Here is a 22,148-nt window from a genome sequence, read left to right on the forward strand (position 1 = left end):
TTTTCTTTTCTCCCTGAGAAGGCGAGAGAAGGTGCGGTGTGCGAACGCAACAAGGAGGAGGCGGAAGAACGGCCAATCGAGCCGAAAGTTCTTTTATTCAGAAGGCGAAGGGGTCAGCTCGGCGGCAGCACGTAGCGGGACAAGCCCGGCCGCAACTTTTCGGCTTCCGCCAGGATCACCAAAAAGTCGGACAGGTACGGCACGGCCAACACAGACTGCAGGTACTTCGTGGACAGGGCCCGTCTGCAAAGCGCGCACCGGCGAAGAGGGTGTTAACGAGCAGGAAAATGAAATTAGAGGGGGGAAAGGGGTGAAAGAGGGCGAGCGAGGTCGCGAATGGAAAGTCTCAAGGCCAACCTTGGCCCTGGCGCGTGCTTAGCCTTCGAAAGCGGCGGAAGTTTCTTTCCCGCCAAGAAATGCTGTAGTCCTTGCTTCCGAAAGCATTGCACACATTTACTACGGCACCGACCGCCGTCAATGGCGCGATCAGAGCAAATCGTGGGGTGCAGCGGTACCGGCAGCATGGGCCGATAGGTGCGATGCCACGCGCGTCGTCCGAAACCGCGCGCGCCTAGCATTTTCCGCCGCGGCCGTTCACTCACCGGCCGAAAGGAAAGAGGAGAACGGAGCTGACGCCACAGACGTACTCCTTTTCCTCCTGCATTCATCCCGCAAGTTATTCGGAGTAACGCGGAAAAAATTCCGCTGTCTGCGCCCAGCTAACGAGAAAAAAACTCAGACCACTGTTTTCTGGTGACGCGAGCGGGTACCATTCGTAAGAATCGTTCAACAGGTTCTTGGAAGTACAAGAATTACAGCCCTTTTCGTTGCGTTGCGCACATGCATGCTTCTATATTGATATTGTTACGGGGGTCCTTTGTATTCATCGGCTTGCCGCCCCATAACAATATATGACTACATAGCTGACCTTAATTTGCACCTGATGAACACCTGCAATATGCTGCGCTAGCAGGTGAAGTATTATACTGACTCTAATGAATTAAATGTATATGCCGTTTTGTTCTTAAGCAAGTTTAAACCTTACTGCGAGATTAATGCGGTAATGATAGACTGGTACAGCTGCAAATTATAATGGTATATTTTTTCTTCGCAAAGCAATTGCTTTCAGAGCTGCTCGATCGAGGCATCCACAAATTCCTTGCAAGCCTTGCCTACCTGCTCTATGGCTGCCGCAGCCGTCGCATATATATATAAAGAAAGATATACCCGCATGCTTCGCGTCGCGAATTTCACTTCGTGCTTTACCCGTACTGGCATTTTGACAGGTTACGCTAATTAGCGCGCGCGGAACGGCGATTGCACACCGAGAGAAGCGGGACAGGTACATCGTACGTGTACAGCGGCTTCCGGCGTCTTTCTGCTACAGGAAAGGGGGTGGGGGGGGTAAAAAGAAATCTACAGCAAAGGGGAATAAAAATGGCGGCGGCAAAAAAAAAAAAAATACTGCCGAATATGTAACGTAAAATCAGTAAAGTCAGCGGCGCTAAATTTCCTGGGCATGAGGGGCGAGGCTGCGGTAGATTTGGACACATTTATTTCTAATTCGCAAATGGGGACGTTTCTTCCGGGGCCATTTTTTTCAGGGATGTTTTCAGCGGAACCTGTAGCGCATATGCCGATGCCAGGCGTGAATCTTCAGTCGCGCCGCGAAAACGAAACTACAGGCTACGGCAACCGCCATGTACGTCGGCAGCGCTGCACGAAACACAGTCGCGCGACTCGGCTAGGCGTGTTCCTGCCATTCGCGTTTCCCTTGTAACTTGCAGCTGAAAAATGAGCTTCCGAAAAAAAAAAAAAAAAGAGAGAGAGAGAGAGAAAGGTTGCGCGCCTACCGCAAAAGCAAACGAGCGCGCGTCTAAACACGTCCGCTCCGTGCGCCCACAATTACTGCTGCCTCCTTTCCACCAACAGCTCATGCAGGCACGCAGTGCAAATGATAGTGAGAGCAACAAAGTCTTGCAAATGCCAGCTAGAATTGCATATGCTCTGCATGTGAGAAAGAACAGGCAATTATGTACTTTCCCTTTTAACGCGCGTGCTTCCCGGCTGGTATATACACGCTCTCAGAATATATATTAAGTCCACCGTGCATAACGACTATCGTGTGCGTGAGCGCGCGATAAACTAGATGCCATCAGCATTAATGAGGTGCATGAACTGCGCTTTTATACACCAAGTGATTTTTTTATTATTTTTTTTTATAAGCAATTATTTACCAACACGATCGATCCTTGAACCTTTCTTCTTTAGCGCCGAAGCGGCTCAGGCTACGAGAGACGCCGTAGTCGAGGGCTCCGGAAATTTCAACCGCATATGAGGTTCTTCAACGTGCACTGACATCGCACAGCACGCGGACGCCTAGTTTTTTGCCTCCATCGAAAAGCGGCCGCCGCGGCGCCGCGCGTGGGTTCGTTATAATTGCTGCCAATCCCGGGTATATCGAATTATCGTCTATATCGAACAGTTGCAGAATCCCCTTGAAAACCTTGTACAAAAGTATAGCATTACAAAAGGCGTTTAACAAAATCCCGTATCCAACACACTTAAACGGCGCGCCGCGCCCCTGTGAGTGGCGCTTAAAGGCGCTCTTGCGATCGAGGTGCAGCCTTGGGTGCGTACACAGCTGCGTGGGGTGAGAAACGTACGTGGTACGTCGTCCGCCAGCATTCGGTCTGGCGGCGCCACTGCCATGCAACATTGCTCGCACGCGGGAAAGCCAGCGTTTGGCACAACGCCGGCTATGAGGTGAAGCTAACCTGGTGGACTGAAGGCTACCGGCAGCTCTCGCGCTACGACTGCTTCGCTTGGCTTGTTGCCAAACGCTTTGCAAATGCTTATTTTTATTGGGATTAATGAAATATTGTGTTCACCGTGAGCTAGCCTTTTACACTTAGATATCTTATACGAGGCAGCGGCTACAGAGTTGCAAAGCACCAAAGCTTTGCTTGGCCTAAGGACGCCATATTTGTGAAGCTAGGTCTAGCGTAGAGTTGGTGCACCCCACTTTTACTTGTGGGCCACGGCTAAACATTATATACTGCTGTGTTCTGTATGTCGATCTACTTCACTACCTCTTTTGAGTTCGATATATCTGGGATCAATTGTATTGCTACTTCGATATAGCGCAGTACTACTAAAGATAACTATGCCATCAGAGTAGTGACAACCAGTTTCTTCAGCTCTTTCTGCATGATGCAAGCAGAAAACAAAACAAAATGCATTAAATGTGTCAGTTCCCCACGCTTTCTTTGGTTTCAATGAAAGGTTACCTCTTTGGTTAAGGCCATGTTTACTGATTTACAGAACAGCCCATATCTGCTTCATCTATCTATACATGTATGAATAAATGCATGTATTACAAACAGTGATAGCGACACTTGATTTTTGACCCTAACTATGTGCCATGCTGAAATGTCAAGAGCATAATACAAAAAGTATAAGTGGTTTGATCAAAGAAATGGCACATTATGAAGAAATAGAAGACACAAATGAAACCCACAGTGTTAACACAAAGCACGCCCTACAACGAATATTACAGCTAGGAGTGTATCATGCTGCACTGATGTAGCCTTGGAATGAACGTAAACTAAGTTTGCGGAACGTAAGTTTTATTTACCTATACCCTGGGATGTGCTGCACTAGTTCTTCAATGCTGCCAAGCAGTGAGTGTTTTGGAAGCCCAGTAAGGGAAGCCAACAAAAAAGCAGCAGCGAGACAAGGATGGAAAAGTTGGTACCCATCCACGATCTCAACATGGCAAACAATGAGTATGCCACATAATCAGTTTAGAAAAAAAAAGAAAAGAAAAGAAGGAGGAGCTGACATAGGGACTTTAAACGCACATTCTGACTCATAACTGAGGAGTTGATCTGGGGAGTATCTGACCCCTGATTCTGATCAACATATAGGTAGTCGAAAAAAAAAAGATAGGAGACAATGTATCACTGACGAGTTATCAGGTCCCTTTTTTTTTTTTTTTTTTTTGACATAGCAAGCAATGCCTTGACATGGATTACACTTAAACTTACTAGAAGATACTATCTTTGTTTCAAAGGCTTCCTGCTGTGACTCCGCTTGCGGAAACTGTTTTCTTCAAGCTGTTTTGCATGTTCTTAGGGTCACAAACAGCTGTGGACAAAAAGTACGGCACTCAAGGGCAGGAAAGCAGATGGCGTTTGACAAAGAGAACACCTAGGAAAAATTAGCTTAGAAGAAAAGTTCAAGAGAAGCGAATGAAGAAAGATGCAGGAAGTATTGCATAACTTTAACAATGCTTACTTTGTATGTCTTTGACATGGACAATTCTCAGTAAAGTAAAATTTAAATGCTTCTTTACCTACAAAATTTGTCTTTTTTATGAATACAGAGAGCCGATGGGAATTTGTACTGACAAGCTGCCTAGTTTTGTTCTTTTGTCGTGCCTCTTCACTTGCATGCTCAGCTTCGTTCGCATTGTTGCCCACTGCAATGGCTCAATGACTGTTAAATATGGTTGGGGAACTAAAGGTTGTATGTTCTATCTGACCCAGCTACATCTTAACAAAAGCTAAATACAAAAATGCCTCTGTACCGAAAATATCACGGATGGCAAAGAGCCTTAATATGTGTAGGCATGTGCAAATATGTTCGGTAATTTCAAATATTCGGTTGAATAGTCATGCTTTCGACATTTGATTAGACTGTTATGGCGCTCAACTGTTGAGGTATTTGTCGCAAGTGAATAACGTTCAAGGAACATTTTCAGAACACACGTCCTTCAGGATGGTACAGTGGTGCACAACAATGACCCCAGGCTACTCCAGTTTCAAGAACACTTCCTAGGCATTAGAGGAGTGCGCTGTGCCTGTTTTGACAGGCGGCAGTGTGGCATCATTTTTATTCAGCAGTGACATAATCATCAGAGCAGTGGCAGCATGGAATCAGGAACCAGAAACTTAAAAAGCTGTATCGCAGTTTTGCCAGTTTCACTACATCTGGGTTGTAAATGTTACTTGTCTGACATTCCGGGCTTCCTATACGAAGAGCTGAGAGGGCATAAAGGCTGCAAGTAGAAGAGAAATGAAAAACTTTCATAAATTTTTCGCCTTTTGTCAGGACACCTCTTGATCAGTAGATGAAATGAACCAAACATTCCCGACTGGGGAATAAGTGAAATCACTTGTTCTTAGTATTATTCAACCGTTGCTTAACTAATTATAACTATCTTTGTAACAAGCCTTTTGTTTTCAGAAAGAAAACTGATTCAAAGTACTTTTCTTATTTTTTTGCAGCAGGTGAAAGTTTTTCTGCTCCGATATATTATATGACAGAATACAAATCGTCTTATTTCGTTAACTTGTGATCACCAGGTTAAATGAATGAAATGCAGAATAAAAAATTCAGGCTCCGAAAAAAAAAAAATTTACCAAGGCACGCCGAAATTGTAATAACAATAGTTCACCGGCACTGAGCTTTGTTTACAAACTCTATAGGCGAAAATTGACTATTCATGGTCAATAAGAACACTGGATCGCTTGTGGGGTGCTCATGCACGGTTGATAGAATTTTTAGCCAGACCTAAAAGCCATGAGTGCTTGTTTTAGGCCTCCTCCAAAACATTTAACACGTTTTTGATGTTTTTTTGCTTGATTTCGTTTTTGCGTTGCTTCATCGCTCTCTTCCACGACAGAATGGGCAGCACATAGGCGAGCTGTTTAGGAAATGATTCTAAGCTTGGGACAGGAAAACAATATTCAAAAAGACAGCACAAAATTTCAAACGCAGCTGGACGCGAAAAAGAAAAAAAATTTATACTGAACGCTATTTGTTCGAAAACGCGGGTTTTAAAGGAAGCTTTTGATGCTCAAATAAGAGGATGGAAAAGCACAATGGCTATATATTAACAGATTCCAAAATACAAGCCGAAAGAGACCAGCTCGCCGGAAGCACACGTGCGCAAAGGGTGATGGGGGGCATCAATCAACCGCCGCGAGCTAGACATCAGATACGCGCACGCCAAAGAGCGGATGGCTGCTGCCTAGGCGGAAGCTTGCATCGAAATGAAATAAGATAATCACTAACATATTTACATGAAGCGCAATAAACACTAGAGTCGACGCGAGCAGCCTACATGTTGCGCCATAGGCTCGCATCACACGTCAGAACCAGCGCGGCGGTGTTGGAGCAGTTGGTTGGAGTACGCGATGCTCCCTTGAAATCCGCAGGATGAGTGTGAGCTGAATGCAGCAGCTGCTCTCTGCATGAAGTTAGCTAATCACGTGCGACAGAGCGAGCAGGAAAGGCAGCGCACGAGAGAAAGAGGTGTAGAGGGCTACGCTGCAATTTCGAGCGCCTGAGAATCTTTAACATGCGCCGACATCGCACAGCAGCACACCTCTTCACACAGCAGCAGACGCCTCTTCGTTTCGCCTCCATTGAAACGCAGTCGCCGGCCTGGGTGCTCGTTTCCAACCCATTTCTGATGCGTCAAGCAGGTGCATCAAACCACCGCAGTGGCTCGTACGGTACGACACTTGGATACTGATCCGGAGTATTCGGGTTCAAACTAGACCGCGATGGTCGCGTTTCGATAAAAGCGAAACACAAATGCGTTCGAGTGCAGTGCGATGTCAGTACACGTTAAAGATGCCCCGTATTCAACGGCACCTTTCTCTCTCTTTCACCTTTTCTCTCTTCTGCGTGTCTATCGCAGCATCATGCTCACAGTCCAGTGTCTCCTCACCTGGAGCGTGAAGCGCACTGGATGAGAGCAGCTGCCTTGATGCGCAGGTGCCTCTGGAAGGCCAGCAGCAGCTGCTCGGCTGCAGCTGTGCTGGGCGCTCGTCCCAACTGCTGCACAAACTGGGACACGTGGGACTCTGCTGACGGAGTCCGCGCGGCCTTCAGCCTGCAGTTGTTTGCAGTGGAGCCTACAATCAAACCACCTGCCCGTGGTGCCACTGTTTCCGCTCTTCATTAGCGTACAACCGCAGGTTCACAGGGCAGAGTATTAAATTGCTCAAATGCATGCTTAGCTAGAATGGTGAAGTGGGCTGAAACCAATGTTGACATATATATATGCCCTTATGAACATGCTGGACGGTTCTTTTGTGAACATTAATGCTCAGAGAGTATCAATAAATTCTCAATCTTTTAACATCCTTAGGGATTCCAAAAAGGGAAGCTTTTAATGCAGAAGATTGCTGCCCATATTTTCGGATTTGGCTGGGTGGCTCTGGAGCCTCTACACCCCATCAGAAAGAACAGAGACTCGCCACCAGTTGGGTTTTGAACCCAGGGCGAGGCAGAGAGATGAGCTTCGCTGGCCACTGCATTAAACCACTGCGCCATTTTGGTAGCCAGTTTACTTCATGTGTTAAGCTGCCAGTCGAAAGCCTTGCTGCGCTTCCACCTCTGACATAGTTGAAACAAAAGGCGTTAGTTAGACTTCATCTAAGTAAAAACAACCCGTTAAATACTTCACTAAACTTGGCAAGACATGGCACAGCAAAGCTAAACAAGTGTTAAACATTGCTTCCATTCTTAGCAAAGCTACACCAGTGTTTAACATGAAAAAAAAAAGAATGTAATCATGTGTGAAAGTTTTGCACACTTAAATTACTAAAGATATCGAAATAGTTAATGTGCATTTCCTTGTTTTGCAAATGCATAAGACAGCAGTGGCCATGAGACATGACACAGAATTCACCTACATCAGCAAAATAATCTATTATAACATCGTTTTTTGCACAACTTCAATTTCTGCCGGTTCAGCTGCCAAACAATGGCTGTGATGTCACTGATGTGCTGAGGTCACATGAGACATGCAAAAACTGAGGCATAATCGCAGCTTATTCATTTTTTTTATTTTTACCCAATTTAAGCTGTAGATCGTCTCGAAAAAGAGCTCAGTGAAATGTTTGCACGAAGCTATCATTTACACATAGTATATTTTCACTGGCGATAAACAATAACGAGCACAATATAAAGTTCCCATGTGACAGTGATGCAGTTTCAGTTCCTGATGACATTTTTTTGGGAAAAAAAAATAAAAAAATAAAATTATACAGGGATATGGAATCAGACTATATAAATTAAAATAAATGCTTCCTATCTGCACTTCACACTGGCACTTCTTCATTCTTTTGATACCTCCGCCATCCCATATCACTGGGGGATTGACAGCCTGTGTTTGCATCTAATAGGTTTAAGATTAGTTCGAAGTTTAGGGGGGAAGGAAATGATTACTCATTGCTCTCCACCCAAGCGTAGCCATACGGCTACAAAGGACAGCTACAGCTTTTTCAGAAACTTCGTAGTTAAAGAAAAATTTGCCCTGACCCAGGGTTCGAACCTGGGACCATCGCCTTTCCAGGGCAGTCACTCAAGTTACTGATCAATTCACTCTCGCCCTACCATCTGCTAGCCTTGCTGGTGAGCTCAATTGGTAGCGTGACTACCCTGTGACAGTGCACTTTTGAAATTCCAAGCAGTAAAATTAGTATAAACGGCATGAAATTTTGTGTCGAACATAGGATCAATGTTACAAAACAAATCTTGTGTTTGAGAGACTAGAACCCTGAAGAAATCGGTGCAAAATACTCAGCAAAAGGAAGGCTGACATACTTGCGTGTCAGGGGCCCCTGGTAGCCGACATGCAGTGGGCACTGCCAGACGCGCCCCTGTGCCATGTCCACCACGGTGGATGGATGCGGTGACCAGATAAGCTCGCGAGCAGACAGGGGGCTCCCAGTCGAGCCTCGCACCAAGCCCTGAAATGCAGGCCTGTCAGACAAACACTGCACAAGTCCCTGAATCTCGCACCATTATGATCAAAACAGGATCTGCACCAGGAACTCTACTGCACAGTGGGTTGATGGTGCATACAACCGCACTCTTTCTTTGCTAGTAGCAGTTGTGAGTTTGTTTGAGAATTGGAGGGTGTGAAAGAGAGAAGAGGTTTAGTTTGTGAGGTTTAATATCCCAAAACGACTCAAGCTATGAGAGAAGCTAGAGAGAGGAGCTAGGGAAAGAAGGGATGTTCAAAAACTATGTTGCACTGAGCCTTTAGGTTCCTTTTGAAGTGTTTTTTATTTTGGTCCCCAAGCAGACAAAATCCACGTGTCTCAGCACCCGCCTTTCCTTTTCCCACTTTCTTTTGGGAATAATCATAACTTCAACTACTTACAGCAGACTATCACCACAGAGCCAGTTTTTATTATGTGCGTTTCGGTACTTGTTGTGGGTCTATGTTGTGGGGATTCACAATCCCCTTCCTCTGTTATAACGCTCGCGCGTAATTAACACGCATGATTACGCGCGCTGGCAGAGAGGTTGGCGGAGGAGAGGGCATGCTGGCCACCCCCTCGCCGCCTCCCGGGCCTGCGGCGACGCTGCCGCGGGCTTCCCTCTTTCCTGCCGGCGTAACCGGGAGACCTCCTCTCCCGTTCCGTGCCGAGGAGCGCGACTGTAGCAACTCGCTCGGGGGTTTTTCGGCGAATGGGCGCGCACGCGCGCGGTACATGATTTCCGCCGAGGATACCACCGCCGTCACCGAGAATCGCCCATTGACCGTAGGCACTTACCTCAACGGGATGTGAGCGAGAAGCCGTGTCAGGTGAGAAGACTTCCTCTCACCTCCTTGGCGCGCTTCCCTATTAGGTGGTTTTTATTTCACCCCCATACGCGGCGTTCGCTCGCTACACGGTGGTTGTTCTTGATTGCTATTCCCTTGCCGTGTACTCGAGCACAATAAACTCTGTTCGAGTACGTAACTCGGTGTTTGTCCCCTCTGGCCCGAACCCGCCGCAGTGGCGATTTCTCGCACCGCGGGTTGGAGGTCACAGCTCTGTCTGCTAGGGCTGGCACGTCGGGGCTAGAAGGCGACTGTAGCGTCTAGCCCCCCCCGTGGCGCATTCTCTGCGAGAATGAACCCCCATAATGTGACCCCCATGCTCATTTTTACAAGCACACAAGGCAACAAGGAATGGAAGTCAAGACACACAGGGTTCCTTAGCTTATTTAGGGGTAGCTGCTGGGTTTTTCAGAATAGCAGTAAAGTAGGAACACATGTTCCAACTCAAGTCAAGTCGCAGTGCCACTGGAAGAGAGAGAGGACCAGGTGTGGAGAGCCCACCTGTAGTTGCAGCCCTGGCAGGTAGCTGGGCTCCAGCGAATCGCCCCACAGAGAACAGAACAGTTCCTCGTGGTCCAGGAGTCCCCGCAGTGCATGCAGAGCAGGCTCCACCTGGACACCACACACACGAGTATACCATGAACGTCTTATTCACCCAATTTTCTCTCCTTTAGTGATAATGTTATTCCATGCACTGCATTACGCAAAGTGAAGCACGCAACAGATGACAGAGCCTCACATTGTCTGGAAAATCCCCTTAGGCGAAAGAAAAGAGGAGCTCATGGGTCAAAAGTTCAGTTTTGGAGTGCTACTTCTGAGGATTCCATTCTGCTGAAAAGCCTTTCTGTCTGTGACTATGCCTGTCCCTCTGACCTTGAAAGGAGTACCACAACTATGCAACGACTGGGTTCCAATTCCATGGTGGCACGAACAGATCAGCTTTGTTAACCACTGCATCAGAGGACTATGCTATCCCCACAAACAATCACCCCTTCCTTGTGTTCACAGCGCGAGTGTGTGCCACTGTCTCGCACTGTGAATTGTATGTTGTCATCTTCAGACACTTCCATCCATGCGCAATGGATCCAGAACATGCCACTGTTGTATTGTCCTCTTAAAGTGTGTTAAGCAGTTCCAAAATTTTATAGTATGTTACCAATAAGGCTCCCAATCACCGATTTTGCCAATCTTTGTCTGAAACCCTCGAACGAAACCAAAATGAAATGCAATGTGCTAGAGCACATACTTTGCATCTGGCCAACTTAGCTAAATCAGATGCAATTTTTTTCTCCACATAATCTACATCTTCTCAAGCTCATAATTAACTCATCGGCACCACATATATATATGGAGATGCAAGAACACCTCTTGCAGTAAGCTATCGATAATCCTATTCAGCCTCTGTGTCCAGTGCACACAGGTTTCAAGGTGAAAGCTATGAGCAGAAAAATGCACCGCAATTTGCTACAAAAACGGATACATTTGCTACGAAAACACAGGTGTGACAAAAACACAAGCCAGTTATCAGTAAATAGGCCCAGCAATTTGGTCAATGTAATCCCATTCTTCTTTATTTTTCCTGTAGTTTGCGCTACGCAGTTTTCACAAGCAGGCTACAGCTTCACCCGTTTCATTATTCTCCACAAGCTCCGCTTCCATGCTCACCATACATCTTGTCGTCATAATCAAATATGATAAAAGCACAGACACGTTTTCACTTACTGCGCTGGTGTGTCCGTAACAAGTACATTGTGGCATGACGCAATAGTGTCGCAAGTTATATTGCAAAACAGTGAGCTGAGGCGACTCTCGATGGCCATCAATGCTTTGGTTGAATAAATAAGCTAGCATTAGTGATCTTATGTTTCTGCCATGTGCTAGCAATCGATTCTATACGAGAATCACAAGTTAAATGATGTGGTAATTGCAAGACGCTGTAGCTAGTGATCGCTGTTCTTCAATGAGCAAAAGTACAATGTGATTTGAGTTGAACAGCAAATACTCTTGGCACACTGTTTGAAATTCTGATTATTTACATGCCCATGATTCCAATTACTGTCAGGAGATTCCAGAACAAATTTTTTTCTCTCTTTCAGAAATCTGCTGTACCATTTGAATAAAGGTTGTTGAAAGAGCGCATTTCTGTCCTCTAGGTCTATATAGTGCATTCTGGCTGGTCCGATCTCGCCCCTTTGGTCCTTTTAACGTCATGCGCATTGTGCACACGAACACATTTACTTGGACGTTCAAGCAACTGGATTACAGAAGAATATAAGGGAAGAATAAGAAAAAAAAGCTTATAAATACAGGCTGAAGTAGCCACCGGCAGAGTCTTCTTGAGTGGGCAAAGTTCTTCTTCCTCAGTTCTCAGTCACTTCCCCTTCTAGATATCATATTTCAAGCGGCCCACATGTGCATGCGAGTTTGCTTATCTGATTGAATTCTAGTTCATACTGTCGGCATCTAAAACGCACCTGGGCAACGCTGTCACCGATGACGATGGAGCAGCGGCGTGTCTGTAGGTGCGATTGCAGGGCCCTGCGGATCAGTTCCTCTGGAAGGCGATCACTCCGGCTCAGTGCGTTCACAGATGCCTGCAATTACCACTGCATTACTCAAATTGAACTCAAATTGAACTCAAAGTCACACAGTCCTCACTTCACCCACTGCATTCTTAGCCACATAAAGATATTGAATTTTGAAGTGAAAAGTAGCTCATAAGCGCCACCACCAATGTCAGCCTTTTAGATGCGCACAGTATTCAAACCTTGCCAGGAACCGATACGTATTTATGAAGGTGATCAATGCTATGATGCATCACGCAGCAGAGTAGGCGACGAAGCATGGGAGAGGCACACAATACACACATACACATAAACAAGGACAATGCTGCTCCTTGCAATGCAGCATTGTCCTTGTTTATGTGTATGTGTGTATTGTGTGCCTCTTCTGTGTTTCGTCACCTACTCTGCTGCGTGGTGCATCATGTTGTCTGACCAACTAGCTCGACTTTCAACGGTGGTATGATCAATGCTATAATACCAAAGGCAAAGGTGACATTGCACAAATGACAGCGTTAACTGCATCACTTGTGAGCATTGCCTTACAGGAAGCAAAAGGTAAATAAATGAATAGCAGTTAAAATATGGCCACCTTATCAACCTCACAGCTGATGTAACAAAACACGAAAATGTGGAGTCTTACGCCTGCTAAGTCGATAACAGGCCAAACAAGTTGTCATGCAAAAATAAAAAGATATTTAGCCCGTGACAAGTGTCAATTAACTCACTCTACCAACGTTACAACCTAATAAATATGTATGTCTGTAAGCTTTCCAAAGCTGCAATATTATTTAGAGACCAATATCATTGTGAGCTGGCTGTACCCATCAGCTAGAAAAGTTGGCCATGCAAGTATTAGCTGTTAACAAGTAGAAGACATGCTTGCTTTCGGCATACTGTCTGTCATACACACTATCCAATTGAAAGTACATTCAGATTTCTGTTCACCATCAGAGAGAGAGAGGGAGAAAAATTTTACAAAAAGAAATTTAAAACCTGTAATTTACAAAGTGGCAGTGTACCTACTAACGATGCTAAACTATCGGTAAATTGGCCATCTATAGTGTGAAAAAAAAAGAACTATCAATAGTACTATTATTGACAGACTATTGATAATTACGCAGTTGTAGGCCAGCCAAAACATTTGTGATACTTGACCAGTTTCATGGTTTAATCAGGCATAATGTCTAAAAGTGACTTAGGCTAAGAGGAATGCCCGCCGTATTGGAATGCAGTAAGTGCATGAGGATGGTTATATAGAGCCTATAAAAATATTGATAGCACTATTGATGGTACTATCGATAGTATCGACAGTACCATTGTTAGTATTGCATCACTACAGCTAGGCATCAGATGGCCAACTTCAGCTGTTTTCATCATTGGCAATGTGGGAAAGGGAGTTCGTACAGCATGCAACAAAGCTCTCTCTCACCCTTCGGTCGAGGGTCCTGGTGGACAGGAGGGATGAGGCCAGCTGAAAGTAGCGGTGCAGCAGTGTTGTTGCACTGCTCATGTTCCTCATGAGCTCACGCTGGAAGAGACAGCAGCAGGTTTGCAGCATTAGGACATGGCAGGTGCGTGAAGTGAACACCAATAAATCAATCAATCGATCAATCAACTTTATTCAGCATTTTTTTTTCTCCTGTCGACAGAAAAAGCAAATGCTAGGGTAGGAACAAAAAGCTACTAACACAGTAGCTTGACGAGGTTCCTACCCCTAATATACATTCACTGCCAGCAGAAAACACATCACAGTAGGGGTAGCTGCTTTATCTGTTGGGCAACCCACACTGACTAAACCGGTGGCCCTTGCATATGAAGTAACACTATGCAAGATGATGGCTACAGAAGACATACACCATGGTTCCAGGGACAGCACATGTGGGACCAAGACTATAGTGAGTGCATGTACGGAAGCTATTTTGCCATATTTCGATAAACCTCTTGAAAAAGGAGTTCCATATGGCTGAAAATGTCTTGCACATAGCTAACACTGCTATGAACACTTACATGCCTCAAGGGCAGTTTAAATGAGCTGAACAGAAAGGCACAAATGGGCCAAATTTACAAACTGTGACTGCCCATCCAGAAAACATGCAGATGCACCCAAACAGTACTAGCCATGGTTTATTGCTTAGGTAAACAAAGTATAGCACTAATTCATGAATGAAAACAAAGGAAGAGAGAAAGATTCCCCATCAAACATGAAATATCCTGCAGACATCTTGAAACATATAGAGAAAAAAGAGAAAGCCTGAGCTTGTCGAGATATCTCCAAGGTGTGTTTTCACGACACCTTACAGATGTATAAGTGGAGAAAGACAGAAGACTATTTCTCAAGATTTCTAGCAACTAGGCTGAAGCAAACGTTTACATAAAATTGATTACTAGATGTTGAAAAGTACTCCTGTATCACCTATGTTTTGTTGTTTTTCCACTGTGTCCCTCTACTTTTGCAGAACATACTTACATTATTATCAGAAACAAGAATGAACATGATGGAATCATTTCACAACAACCCCTAGCAAAATTAAGTATTGCATAGTTATTATAGGCCAGAACAGTGGAAAGACCCTGCTTGGTGTTGCCTGTTGTGTGCACCAAGTGTTCCAACACATCGACTGTAATACCTAGTATGTGGTCTTCCTTTCAAAGACAACAGGAACAGCACATTCATTACAACTGTACAAATTACTTAGCTTGTGGCACCAAGATCCATACATATACTTGCTCGCTCGAAGATTTGCTTATATGCAGGCATCATTACAAGGTACATATATTGAAACAAATACAAGAGGTTCTTATGATCTTTACTGAGATATTTTCAAGATATCTATAGAGGTCTTGTACTGTCAGCAAGATTTCTCAGTTATATTGCACTTGAGATACCTGTTTTGCATTCCCAATAAACTCACCTGCCCACTCATTCATGCTGGCATTGTGCACAGTGTGTTCTAGTTTCTCAATCTGCTGGCACCGTTCATAGTCCCAGCTTTTCTTTTTCGCAGGAGTGACCTAGACCAGTACTTCTTGCTAAAAACGATTCTCATGGTTTTGCGAGTAATACAAAGACATCATTCCTATTCCAACGCTACCAGATAAGGGCAAAACTGCACTAGACAAGCACCAGCACAGCCAAGTGATGTTTTGCTGGCCTGCTGAAAAAATGCCAAAGTCTACAAAGTCACCAGACGCTTGTCATTCCTCAACCAATCATGGGCAAATGCCGCTACACAAGACAGAAAGCATTAGTGCTGAGCAGCTTTCATGGAGAAGGCATATTGAGCAGATGTGTACAGTGATAGCATTCTACTTAAAGCAAACTTGCCCCATTTGTCTGGCATTCTTTTTAACTTACAGAAAAAGTATCCAATAATGCAAACACGGGGGCCAGTTGGTTGATCATTCTGTGGAATACTGCGCTACTTGATATACAGAGACAAATGGAAGACGACACACGAATGAAGCGCAAACTTACAGCTATTTATTTTTATCGACAAAACACGTACATATATACAAAAGGCATTCTTGTCAAATCACAGACACATCATTCATGCATGTGATCACGCACGTTATCATTTCGACCACAACTCCGCATCTGCACAGCTATCATATCTAGCTCCTCTTTTGTGAGAGCCACAGAAGATGTACTAACGCACGTATCTTTTTCTGCTGACTCGATTAAGAAGGCTTCTACTATTTCTCTTTCAATTCTTTCCTTTTGTTTACCTACAATTTCAGTCCTATGGAATAATGGTTTGCAGCCATTTTCGCATCGCAAGCAATGTTGCGCAAGATTTCCAGGGTGGCTTATTTTCCCACAGTCATTATGATGTTCCAGGAGCCTCTTATTAACACACCTTCCCGTTCGTCCGATGTATTGTTTTGTATATATGTACGTGTTTTGTCGATAAAAATAAATAGTAGTAAGTTTGCGCTTCATTCGTGTGTCGTCTTCCATTTGTCTCTGTATATCAAGTAGCGCAGTATTCCACAGAAAAAGTATGAATGTCTTTCTCAGAAAAAGAATTTGATTGCTACCTAAGGCTACGAATTATGTACATACATGCTAAGAATTCAATTGTCCAGTTTTTACTACTCTCTTTCCACTTGGGTGAGTACCGTGTGCACAGCAATACAGAAGGTGAACCCACCCCTGGTGTGCGGCAGACGAGGGCGACGCGTGCCAGGACCAGGTCTGTGAGGGGCAGCAGCAGCCATAGGTCGGCCAGCGCCTGCAGTGGGAACAAGGCAGCCAGGCACACGGGGGCAGCCGATAGGACAAAGGTGACTGCGTGCAGCGCCGCTCGCTTGTCCGGCAGCAGGAGCAGGCACGACCGGGTGCCCCGCCTCTCCAGGCCTCCGTGCAGCAGCTGCAGCACGCTGGCCGAGTGCGCGTCATACTCCTCCTCGCGCCGTGATGCCTGCGCAATCCAATGCATTCTTGACCCAGACCTTGTACATCCATGGACCTTTATCACTTTTTATTTGCCTGTATTGTTTGAATGTGTGTAAGATTTGTGAAACACACAGCTGCCAGTGCAAAGATCACCAGGTCATACGACCAGCACAAACCAGAAAATACACGAGAAGCTTGTCTCGATGAACATACGCGTATCTACACAGATGACTTTTATAAGCAGGGATTACTGCTACCTACAATGAAGTTCCTCTCTCTCCATGAATGCCAGGGCATGTTCCACCACCACGGACCCATTAAAGGTATCATTAGTTTGTGCCTGGTCAGTAAAGCCATCATCCCAGCTCGCTGCCTACCACAGTGGAATCTTGCTGCTGGTTTGTATCCATGGTTTGTATTCAGGACAGCATAAACCTAACTGGCTTGTATTCTGGTGTAATATGGAACCACCTTTCACTGTTATAAAGAGCAAAGTACAACATCTTTACTTTAGATGCATGCAGACATACAGAGACAGTCTCACAGAGGCAGATATGCATCAGAGACAATGCTACTAATTACAGCTTACACAAGATGTGCTTAGGCTAATTCAACAAATGCACAGTACAAACTCAGTGATACAAACTCAGCTGATATGAAATTTGAAATGATATGACTTTGTGAAATTCCCCGCCCAGAGGACACTGTGTTCAATGTGCAGCATTTCACATGTTCTGAAAATTTTCTCATGCCACTATTGATGATAAAAACATGCAAACCACAATTGCAACCTCAACCATTAGCACTGCTTGCACAACATTGACTTTGTGATCATCACTTGCGCTGTGTGCACAGGAAGCAGTTTTCGGTGGCGTGCGGCAAGCACATTGCAAACATCACGCTGTATGCACCGTGCACAGTTTGCAGTACCACACGGCCCACAAATCACCGGCGCCGCTATCGCTAGTTGCACTACACTCACAGCAAGTATGAGCTGTAGCCGCGTGGCTGCAAATAAATCCCTCAGCTGCAAACAGATCTGCGTGAATGCGTTTTCCATGCTTTAGCGTAAGAAATCGTATTTTCTGATGATACAAAATTCTGGATGGCACAAATGTTTTCTCGAGCCAGTGCGATTCGTGTCACCGATATTCTGCTGTAGTTGTAACTTTGAAGACTTTTTATCAGCCACATCTACACAACAATAAAAGGAGCACAAAGAGTGGATGTCCTTAGCCTGCCCCGCTTAGCCAAGTAAGTTTGGCTACAGTGAATAGGTTTAGCTTGTATTGTATGGTGTAACGTCCCAAACCAACACTGGCTGCTGTGAGGGACATGTAGTAGAGGGCTCTAGAAATCTAAACCATCTGGAGTTTGTGCAGCACAGCCAAGTGAAAAATGCTAATTTATAACACTGGTGCATCCACACAGGCCAAAGAAGCAGCATTAAGAATAAGCTCATTGTGGAGAGCCAAGCAACATCACTTTCGCTCGGGCAAGACAGTTTAAGCTCCATTGCAGGTTGGATCAGCTTAGTCGCCCTAAGCACAAAGCAGTTTCATAATAAGCATACACAATGGCATCTATAATATGAAGAGCACTGTACAAACAAAAGTGCATTGCAAAGAGTCCCCCGACCTGCTGTGGCGCTTCTCCTCTTGCCAGAAAGCCCTCGGGGTTCTCGAGAAACTGGTGGCACTTGAGAAAGTGCGGACCGCACTCCGTTGACTCTGGCCCACCACCAGGGCACTGCATGCGCCAGCGGAACACCAGCTGTGGGCCCATCACATGGTCCCATGACGACAGGTATACACCCAGCACACCGCATTCGGAGGACATGCGCCCGCACACACCGCTCGCCGCCGAGGCTGCTGATGCACCATCCCCTGCCGCTGCTGCTGAAATGAGACATACAAGGACACAGGTGATCCAGGAAACATTACACTCTTTCACAGAAAATTTCAACACCATTTTAACTTACAACTGATTTGTTCCTGCTCTAATTTCATACTGAAACCATATTTGGTTTGTGCATTAAAAATGAAAAACCTCTGTCGCCCTCAACATCGGCCTCATAAAGGGCAAGCTCATCCAGCTCTGTGGGCTGGTGCTGTGACCTGCCGGAACAGGGCTATGCCCAGAAGAACAAATAGCAGATTTGTCCACCCCATCTTCCTGGCACGTTATGGCAAACCAAGTCTACCCGACTAGCTTAACCTCTCCTTGAGTTGAACCCACTCTTACCATTGGGACAGGCACGTCATTGCAGCTCACATCCATGAGTGCAGACATACAATACTAAAAAGAATAAAGTAAAAAAACATTCTGGAGCTCTATCAGAAGAACTTTTTGCTGGGCTAGTTGTTGCAACATTTCAAAAATGGATGAAGCATTAACAAGACATTCACAAGAATGGGGACGCGGACAAGCACTCAGTGACAACTGATCCTTTATTGAAGGGAAACACACAATATATAGGCACACCATGGCGGCGCTAATTAGAGGCAGCAAACGTCACAAGGTGAAAAAACCATAAAATCGATAAAAGAAAACAGGCATAAAACTGATAAAAAAACAGTTATGATCTGATGAATAGGCTAAAAAAGACGGTTTGGAAAATAAACTAATCTATGGCACGTGGTGTATAGGGCCAGATGAACATGAAGAGAATCACAAAAAATTGATAAAAAAACTGACAATCACAAAAAAAACTTATCACACAAACGACTAAAAAGAAAAATACTTCAAGCACCTTAGCAAAAAAGAATTAGTGGCTTTCAACTCATCAGGCATGCGCATCTTTTTGCGGTTCATGCACAAAATTCTATAGCGCCCTTAAAGAACTCACTCTGATATAGCACTTTGGAGGGTTCGCTAACGCAATCTAAACCTTTCCTTTTTATGAAGAAGGCTTCTTTTAACTCACGAGCTACATTATCTGGACTTCTATCAAGTACAGTAGTTTCTTTTAGGCGAGGCATGCATTTACACTTCTTGCAATGAATCGGCAGATTGGATCCAGTGCCTTTCTCAAGTGATCGTTCGTGCTCAAATATCTTCCAGGCTGGCCGACGTATACTTTACAGCATGTGAGCAGGATCTGATATACAATGCCTTCCTTACACTTGGCACACAGTTGGGCATGGCATGTTCCATGTTTCGTTTCCTGGTTTCTGGTTATTAATCCTGGGGCACAAGGAAGCCAGCTTGCAAGGGGCAGAAAATACTAAGGGAACTTTGAATTTATTTGCGAACGTCTTCAAGTTGTGCGCCATGCGATGACAATAGGGCACAACTACAGGTTTAACCCTCCCAGAATCCTCTTGAGTGCCTCTACCTCTTGTACCTTTTATTTTTTGAATAAAGGACTTAACTACTGCAGGTATAATGGTCTGTGGGAAGGCTGCCTTATGTAGCCTTTCAATTTGAAGTTCTAAGCCAATTTGCATGCAATGTTCACACGATTTCTTTGAAGAGGATTCCAGCACTGATGTGGCTATGGCTCTTTTCACTGTCTTGGAGTGGGTCGACTCGTAAGATAAAAGCGCTTTTTGTGCTCGGGGCTGGTACAGTACATCCAGCAAACTCCTCCTTGTGCAAAGGAGAGTTCTAGATGCAAAAACTGCAGCTTATTGCTTTCTGGTAGTTGAAAAGTGTACTCCAAGCCATGGCTACACTCTCTAAAAACATCTAGAATTTCATTTATAGTGCCTTGGTAAGTCTATGGGTCCTGTCGGTTTAACAATATTAGAAAATCATCTGCATACCTGAACACCTTTAGAATCTTCCCTCTGTCAAAATTACTGTCAAGGTCAGTGTCAATGGCTGAGAGAAAAATGTTACTTAGAACAGGAGCAACACAAGAACCTATGCAAATGCTCTTTTTCTGTATGTAAACCTGATCCTCAAATTGAACCATTGTGGCGCTAAGATAGAATTACAACAAGGTAAAGAACCTACCTATTGACATGCCAGAACATCTTTCTTTTCAATACAAGACTTAACCACTAGAAACAGCCCTTTGTGTGGAGTAGAATAAAAAAGATCTTTAACATCTACTGAGAAAAAACTGCCTACAATTCCACAGGACTGTAAGAGACCTATTACATCAGTGGAGTTTTTTGTAGCAAATGGATCCTCTACTTTAAGTGAGTTCAGATGTTTCAAGAGAAATTGGCTTATATGTCGTTGCTAAGACTCACGCTCACTAATAATGCAACGAAACGGAACTTCTTTGTGAGTCATGGCTGTGAAAAATATGCTTAGTGTTCTTTTTTTTTTTCACTTGCTGCAGGCTTGTTGCAGGCTTTTCCTAAGAACTAACTGACTATGTTCATCTAACATATAGTTTGCTGGATGTACAGCACTTGCCCAGTACTGTAGCCCTCTCTGTCTCAATACCTGAACTACAAAGACACAAAAATATTTTAGGGCTTTTTTCTGCGGCATTATATGATTATACAGATGTCGATTACAAGCATATGCCATCAACCTGTTGACAAATGCTGTGCCAGCAAAACTGATTTCAAGGTGCATTAGGCTGAGAGCTGGTTCCCAAGCTGCAGGCAAATCAAATGGACCAACATCCCACATTTGTGGAAAGCCCGAAGAAAATTTTGGCAGACTTTCATTGATATTTTGATCCTTGGTCACACATATTCCACGACTCGGTCAGAATCTGAATATGCTCTGCACCAATGAATCTCATCAGCATAGATACCACAACCTGGTCCCATATAGTTCTGTAATTATAGTCGGGTTGCGCTCTTTCACAAATTCACTGGCTACAGGCAATCGAAGCAAGGTGACATCTCTCAACGAACATAAAAGACAAAGACCATTTAGAAATGGTTTACCCGAGCCCCCAAACAAGATGTACCGCGGTCTGCCGGTGAAAGCTGTAATTGCAAGTACAGATCTGACATGTGAACAATCACTACACCTACATATGCGCACTGCTACAGTGAAAGTCAGCCAGATACTGGAAACTTGCTCGAAGGAGCAAACCACAGCATACTAGCGCGCGCGGCTCTGCACGCTGTTGGTTATCTATAAGGTGCATGCTCTTGCTCTATGATATAAAACTCTAACCAAATACAAAGAATTCACTCGTACATTTCTCGCGCGCGTTGACTAGTCGATCAATCCAAGTTTCGGTTTCGCCGCAATGACAATGTTTCGACCTCAAACCTCTTGCGCATTTAGAACGCATCGTGCACGCTTTTAGATCTGTTCTTTATCAATTATACATCTGATAGCATCACTGCCCGTCCAGACGCGCATCAGCACGCCTCATCATCACAACGCTTGCCGATCGAACTCTTGCTCAAGCAAGGTTCAGACATGGCCTCTTGGGCGCACTGATTGTTACCTTTCGCTTCGGCGTAAGACATAGCAGAGTCAGTCAGTAGCAGCCGGCCCACAGCGCTTCTTCAAACGGGTGCGAAACCAGCACATGACCAGCCTCTCGTAAAACAGCTGATCGCTGAATGACGCTCTCCATGACAATGATGCGCCACTCACATGCCGCAAATCTCGCCCCACATAAAATATT

General features: G+C 44.8%; 1 protein-coding gene across 7 annotated transcripts; it reads right to left on the reverse strand.

The window, feature by feature from the left end:
* Positions 1–103: 103 nt before the first annotated feature.
* Positions 104–22,122, reverse strand: LOC146181449 (uncharacterized). Of its 7 annotated transcripts, XM_084576492.1 has the most exons (10): positions 21,966–22,118; positions 18,233–18,492; positions 16,350–16,619; positions 13,628–13,726; positions 12,109–12,228; positions 10,136–10,246; positions 8,626–8,771; positions 6,743–6,907; positions 5,013–5,062; positions 4,051–4,149 (listed from the first exon to the last, which is right to left on the reverse strand). In XM_084576492.1, the coding sequence occupies exons 1-10, from the start codon at positions 21,985–21,987 to the stop codon at positions 4,070–4,072; spliced, it is 1,323 nt and encodes a 440-aa protein (XP_084432618.1). In that variant the 5' UTR covers positions 21,988–22,118; the 3' UTR covers positions 4,051–4,069. The 7 variants fall into 7 exon arrangements, with proteins under 7 accessions (XP_084432620.1, XP_084432617.1, XP_084432618.1 ...); XM_084576491.1 differs by lacking the exons at positions 4,051–4,149; positions 5,013–5,062 and adding an exon at positions 107–243; XM_084576496.1 differs by lacking the exon at positions 6,743–6,907.
* Positions 22,123–22,148: the final 26 nt, after the last annotated feature.

This window comes from Amblyomma maculatum, chromosome 8 (genome assembly GCF_055883805.1).
Source record: "Amblyomma maculatum isolate TAMU_Amacu chromosome 8, ASM5588380v1, whole genome shotgun sequence".
NCBI classification, from domain to species: Eukaryota; Metazoa; Arthropoda; class Arachnida; order Ixodida; family Ixodidae; genus Amblyomma; species Amblyomma maculatum.